General features: G+C 26.7%; 2 protein-coding genes across 7 annotated transcripts in view; one reads left to right on the top strand and one right to left on the bottom strand.

The window, feature by feature from the left end:
- The window catches only part of LOC102671218 (transcription factor SPT20 homolog), an 8,420-nt gene extending 5,948 nt beyond the window's left edge, over positions 1 to 2,472 (bottom strand). Inside the window, exon 1 of one of the 3 annotated variants that reach the window (XM_031511647.1) lies at positions 1,903 to 2,472. The gene's annotated coding sequence lies outside the window, so the exon portion shown is untranslated. The remainder of the gene's footprint in view (positions 1 to 1,902) is intronic. The other 2 variants (XM_031511648.1, XM_006618036.2) reach the window with 2 other exon arrangements.
- The window catches only part of LOC102671367 (D-2-hydroxyglutarate dehydrogenase, mitochondrial), an 8,475-nt gene continuing 1,435 nt past the window's right edge, over positions 225 to 7,264 (top strand). The window contains exons 1-6 of one of the 4 annotated variants that reach the window (XM_006618037.2): positions 225 to 358; positions 5,509 to 5,754; positions 6,090 to 6,287; positions 6,442 to 6,635; positions 6,694 to 6,862; positions 6,923 to 7,221. In XM_006618037.2, the coding sequence (XP_006618100.1) occupies positions 5,526 to 5,754; positions 6,090 to 6,287; positions 6,442 to 6,635; positions 6,694 to 6,862; positions 6,923 to 7,221 (1,089 nt within the window). In that variant the 5' untranslated portion in view covers positions 225 to 358; positions 5,509 to 5,525. Of the gene's footprint in view, positions 359 to 1,219; positions 1,548 to 3,813; positions 3,979 to 5,508; positions 5,755 to 6,089; positions 6,288 to 6,441; positions 6,636 to 6,693; positions 6,863 to 6,922; positions 7,222 to 7,264 lie in introns of those variants that run through there. The other 3 variants (XM_006618038.2, XM_006618039.2, XM_031511649.1) reach the window with 3 other exon arrangements.

Genomic DNA, 7,264 nt, shown 5'->3' with positions numbered 1-7,264 from the left:
ATAATATGTATATCAAAAAATCTTACATTATTATAAAAAAATATAAATTTTAAACTAATTATAATAAAAATTTGATATATATTTATAAACTTATAAATTTAAAAATTTTCAAGAATAAAAAAATAGTTGTATACAATTACATAAAAATGTATACAATCTATGAATTAAAGCAACTATAGTGTATTATATGCAATAATATAAAAAAAAGTTGCATAATATTTATTGCTCATAACCTTAAAAATTTTGATACACGTGGAATGTGGAAAGTTAAAATTTGAATTTTTTTTTTTATTATTACGTGAAATATTAATAACAAAGTGTGTGAAAGTGAACGAAGTGGAAAATATAGCTTAAGAATGTAAGTGTTTTTATAACAAAAAATACAATGTTGCATATTTATAATATAAAAAGTTATTTCATTTAATATAATATATATGTATTTTATATGTAAGATTTCAGTTTGTTTCATTTACATATCAAAATATGCAATTTATTACAAATGAAATATAACATTATATGTTTTTATTAAAATGACTTATTTAATACATAATACACAATATTAATTATTTAATGTATAAATATAATAATGTTCAATGTTTTGAGCCTTGATGATAACCTTAAATAATAAATCATACATACATTATAAAAATATTAAACAATAAAAAGAAATTATTATCAAAATATGATTCATTTTATGAATTACAATTAATAATATATTCGAGTATAAATTTAAAATTACAAAATTGCTTCAATTAATCTTTAAAATATAAAAATAAAATAAATATTTTATCTTATAGATATAAAATTATTTTTATATCTATAATTATTATATTTTACTTAGTAATATTAATGTTATTACTTAACATTAATTTTATTAATTTATGCCTTCTGAGATTAAATAATACAAGAAATGAAAGAAAATTGAAATCGATGTTAATGATATTCACATAACCTATAATTTTATATATTTTTTTAAGTTCATTTTTTCTACTATATGCGTAATATATAAGCATACCTTTTCATAAAATGCAATTATTTAATAATTAATAAGTAATAATCATATGAGATTATTGATGTTTTACTCAATAAATAATAATATTAGTTATGAAGATAGATCGGATTAAATGCAATTGTTTGTTATTACGTCATACAATTTGATTTTATACAAAATAGTTAATAGATGAATTTAGTAAAAAAGGAATAATATCTAAAACAATATAAATACATTAAGCGAATCAAAACAATTTGAATGTCTCGGATGATAAAGGAGAAATCTGTATTCGTATATAAGTATTAGAGTATCGATGCTCTGAAACATATGATTCGTTTTAAGTTTTGGATAGAAGAAACAAAATGTCGTCTTGCACCATAATTAGTACTAGGACGAGGGATTCAAAGAGGAAGAGGGAATACATCTCACTGAGCGGGAAATACAATTGAAAGGCGGGATGAAAGGGGAAAGTAAGAGGAAGGGAGAAAGAAAAATAAGAGAAGGGGAGAAGCGATTGTACCAGAGGGCGGTTGACAACATGGATTTCGCCATAATGGTAATATTAATGATAATAAGAATAACAATGCACGCGGTTCTTCAGGAACTATATATCAATAGTTATTTATCAAAAATATTATAATACGCACAATAAAAGAACTGTATCTCGGTGAATACCGAAGAGCGTCCTCAATGCCGACATATTGGATTACAAAATAAAGCACGTTCGAAGATCCGGCGGGACATAATGCAAATTATGTTGTGTATTTATTGTGTTTGACAATAATCATTAAATGTTATATAAAATATAACATGATTATTATTGAAATATTAACTATATATAATTAAGAAATTCAAAGCATCCAAAGCACACGATATTGCATGGAGCTTCGGATACTTGTTCAGGTACTCACATGGCGACTGCGCAGTCACACCTATCACGTTTTCGAACACGCCGTAGACACTGTCACTACACGATTCCACTCTAAGTTTGACTAAACTTTTAATTCTACACGTTTGAGTTTCATATATCATTAAAAAGCACTATAAGTGTTTTAAATAAAATTTTGTTAGACGTTGACGTCGCGTTTCGTAAGCAATTGTAGTTGCATTCGTTGCTGCTTCCCTGCTCCCACACGATCTGCCGAACCCCTCGCTTCTCTCAATTCTTCCTCCTCTCGTTACCCTTCTTCCTGTCTGCTCCCCTCCATTTCGATTCCTATAACCTCACCTCTCTCGTCGCCTATGATAAACTCGCTTGCTCATTGGTCCAGCGAGGACAAATCCCAGAGGCATCGTTTGCACCATGAAAGGCGGGGCCTTTGGATATGGTGGCTGCAGGCGCATGCCCCGTAACGGTACTCATACTCTTATTTCAAATACTCTTACACTCTTCACTAATACTAATATATCATATAATGCACGTATACGTGATTATAGTCTGCAGAATATTTCGCAGTATAACTTCACGATACTATCAGGGACGCATCTACTCATTTAATTCTCCCGATGCATTTTATAATATATATTCATTGTATTTTATCTTTAACAATATTAAAATTCTAAATAGTAATGAACATTATATATTTTTTAGATATATTCCCTATATAATTTTTTTGTAATCTTGTAAAAAGTAAATATTTTGTATTATTTTTTATATTGCTTTTTTTGATGTAGTTATTTTATATATCTTTCTCAGCATATGTAGCAATTATAGCATATGTAAAAAACATAATATATTAATGCTACATAGTTTAATATATTTTAGTATGTAAAATACCTGAATTAAAATATTATTTTTGTACTTTGCAGATATTTTTTTATTTTTATATATTTTAAAATATATATAAGTCCTCAATTATTCTTAAATGTATTAAATATATTGAGTATTTAAATATTTAGCTTTATAATTCATTGGAATTATTATTAATAATTTGTATTAATTACATAGTATTATAATATAATTAATTAGAATGTAAAAGTTTTGAAATTTAATAAAATTTTTATAATATAATAAAATGAATAATATAAAACAAACGCATATGCATATTTATATATTTAGATATTTATATAATTATATTTAAAACTAATTAAATTTATATAAATAAAATTTTTGTAAATTTTTTAGTTTCTGATATTCTTTGATCTGAATTCGTGAATATACGCTACTGGCACAGCTGTTTCTAAGTTGAGCTTCATACTGTCCTGTTCAAAACCATGTAATGCAATTTCATTTATCTTTCCTTTCGTTGATTTTATATAAAAAATATTTATTCGGAAAAATCATTATATATTTTAATTAAAAGAAAAAAATTTATTGAATCAAGCATATAAATGATATATTATTTTGAATATGCTGAAATTATAATTTGTGATTTGTTGTAATATGTATTATAAAATTTTAATATTAATTTATGTTAGAGATTTTCTTTATTATTAATTAGATTCTATCCAATTGCACATTATTTCCCGATGTTTTAATTATCATCAATTAATATCATCTATTTTGTATAAATATTTTTTTTTCAATGTTACTTGTTATATAAAGTTTTAAAAATCTCTATTAATACATATATTTTTAAAAATTCTTAATCATCTAAGTGCAAAACAAAAAAGTTTAAAGTTTTTACATAAAATGTAAAACAAAGCCAATCGGTCAATATTGGTCATTTTTTGATATCACTCATAAATTTCGACAAAGAGCAAGAAAGTAGAATGTTTCGCGCAGAGGGTAGTAGTCGCGCCAATTCCAGCTATCACGACCCTATGGTGGCATGCTACATATACAACTGTATATTCGCTTATATAATTGTATGAGTTGAATGAAACAGCGACAGTCTATAGTCCTGTTCACGCAAGGTTAGGAAAATTACGATATTCCGTAAAGGAGTGTGGTTACGTGTGTAGTTTGTTGTTCGACCGATAGAGCATGCAAAGAGAAAGTGGGGGAAAGCGACAGCCAATGGTTTAGGTCGACTAGGGTTGCCAAGGTAACAAGTTAATGATTCGAGCCGCCACTGAGAAATTAGCTTTACTCGTTGGTGATGTCGCGCATGCGTCTTTCTTTAGAAATTTGTATCCTACGTTTCAATATAGCAACATTTCACATCTATATCAACGTTCCTTTATATATATATATATATATAATTCGTAGTCGGTTTTCTCTGTAGTTTCTCTGTACACAGATACGATTATACATATATACATATATATATATATATATATGCGAGCGAGATAGTGTCCTATTCTTTATACAAGTGGAAGACACACAAGTAAATTGAATTCGTTTGTATACATTGAAATATAGAATGTATTAGTCATCGCGACGATTGGTTCTCTTCCCACTCCAATCTCTTATTAGCTTTTCTGTTTCTCATTCGCGTTTTCCTCTTTCTTCTTACTCCAATAGATTTGCATCTCTGTTAGTCGATTCGTCCTCTTTTTCCCTCATCTTCTCTCTTTGTTCTTTCGACCCCTCCACCCCTGACCTTATTTTCCCCACTGCTCTGTACAATTGTAATTCTACCACGCATCGTCGCGAATCCTCTTGAACGATTGGGGGGCGGGGAGGGGATTGTTCGTAAGGAGAAGGGGAGTTACCCATCAACATTCATCGTGGATTATAATATTCGATGTCCGTCGATCAGGCATCAGAGTCGAATTAGCTAGTAGAAAATGGAAGCAACCCGAGGCCCATAATTATGCCACGCCTGGTTTTTACATATTGATATGATCATTTGATAATTATGAAATTTGCCTCACTTTTTATTTCTTACTTTTCTATTTTTCAATTTCTTAAGTTATTTTAGATTCTTATTTTTAATATGCAACTTCTTTCATATTATATATATATAATATATACTTTACGAATAATGTTAATGTAAATAATATATAATTTAATTTATATAAATTTAAATATATGAAAAAATAATTTTAAATAAAATAATTTTTAATAGCAAAATAATTACAATTCATACATTTTTCGCATATAAAATATTTAATATGATATTTAAAAGATATATTTAAATATATAAATTTATATTTAAAACATTAATTGTATAATGACATTCAAAAATCGATTCAATCTTTCATGGATATTTATATCAATTGAATTTTTGTTTAAATTTTTTATCAATTGAATGTTAAATATTATATTTTAATTAAATATTACTACAAATTAATGAATTTAGTTATTGTCAACAAAAATATTTGTTACAATATTTATCCAATTAATAAGATTACAATTAAGAAATAATTTTATAATATAAATTAAAGAAACGATTTTCTTTATATATTTATATATTTATATATATTTTCTTTATATATTCTTTATATATTTCATCGAAATAAATCGAATAATAATTACATCAAAATCAAATTTACTATTATATATATTCCATCGAAAGTGATAAATGCGCAAAATATTGAAAAAGATTCGTATTTTCTCAACAAACAGATCTTTTCACAAATAAAAGAAAAAAAATATTAATAATATATTCGTGAATTTGAATCGATCGCAGATCTTTTACAGAAGAATATGAGTTTTCAAACGCTGCTTCGGAGATTTCGACATACCTCAAGAGTTCAGTTTTTCTCCACAAAACCGGACTTCACATCGGATAGATACAAAATAGAAAGAGGACTGTATGCAAATATTTGCAATGATCACGTAGCATTTTTCAATAACTTGCTTGGACAAAACAGAGTTATCACAGATGCAGAAGAATGCGAGGGATATAATATAGATTACTCAAAAATTGTTAGAGGTAAGTAAAAATGTATGAAAATGCTTTTTCTTGATCTTTCGAATTTTCTTGTGGAAATTGCTTAAAGTCAAATTTACTTTTTATAATACTATAATACTATAATATATATTATATATTTATAATAATGTAATACTATATACTATTATAATATTAATAATTTCGATATTATGATTGAATATAATTATTTTATGATTAATAAAATAAATAAGTTATTAAATTTTTGTAATGAATTGATAAATATTATGAATCAAGAAAAAAATGAATTTATGAGTAGTATAAGTAATTATGAATAAATAAATAAGTAAATTATTAGCATTGAATTAATTTACTTATAGGAAAAGGCAAAATTGTATTGAAACCGAAAACTACCAACGAAGTATCTGCCATATTAAAATATTGTAACGAAAATCGTTTAGCTGTATGTCCTCAGAGTGGAAATACAGGTCTTGTTGGCGGTAGCGTGCCAGTTTTTGATGAAATTGTTATTTCTATGAAACTTATGAATAAAATTATTGAAACTAATGAACTAGCAGGTTTGTAAAAATTGAAATTAGAAGCATTGATATATAGATATTCAAAAAAAATGTGAGAAACTAAAGTTTTTGGAAAAAATATAATTATTGATGGAGCAATTTTAAAAAAACATTTTGAAAAAACATTCTTTTATTTTACGATTATTCGCTTTAGGAGTGCTGACTTGTGAAGCTGGCTGTGTGCTCGAAGACTTGGAAAATCATTTAGCGACAGTAGGTTTAATGATGCCGATTGATCTTGGCGCTAAAGGTAGTTGTTTGATCGGTGGCTGCGTATCTACAAATGCCGGTGGTTTAAGACTTCTTCGTTATGGTAATCTTCATGGAAACATTTTGGGTCTCGAAGCTGTAAGTTTTTATTAATAAATCGTTATATTTTATCACATATGTAATCATATTATTTTAGGTAAAAGCAAATGGAACTGTGGTAGATTGTTTAAATACACTGAAAAAAAATAATACCGGTTATCATCTAAAACATTTATTTATCGGATCTGAGGGAACGCTAGGAATTGTAACGAAAGTCGCAATTCAATGTCCACCTCTTCCTGCAGCCATCAACGTTGCGTTTTTAGGTATTACAGATTCTCGATTTTTTTTTATGTTGCCATATAAAATTTCGTTATTTATCGTAGGACTAAACAATTTTGACAAAGTATTGAAAGCGTTTCGTCTAGCGAAAAAAGAATTGGGAGAAATTCTATCTTCATTCGAAATGATGGACAAATTATCATTAGATGTTTCCATTGAAGCTTTTGGTTTAAAAAGTCCATTAACAACAAAAATCGACGGCCATGACTTTTATGTGTTATTGGAAACTTCTGGTAGCAACGTAAATCACGATGAAGAAAAGCTTACCTCTTTTGTGGAGAAAGCGCTTGCCGACAATATCATTGAAGACGGTACTTTGACTTCTGATCCTACCAAAGTTAAAGTTAGTATTTTTTTTTTTGATGTGACATATATTTAATTATTTT

This window comes from Apis dorsata, unplaced genomic scaffold (genome assembly GCF_000469605.1).
Source record: "Apis dorsata unplaced genomic scaffold, Apis dorsata 1.3 scaffold_339, whole genome shotgun sequence".
NCBI lineage: Eukaryota > Metazoa > Arthropoda > Insecta > Hymenoptera > Apidae > Apis > Apis dorsata.
This window is presented reverse-complemented; position numbering and strand designations above follow the sequence as displayed.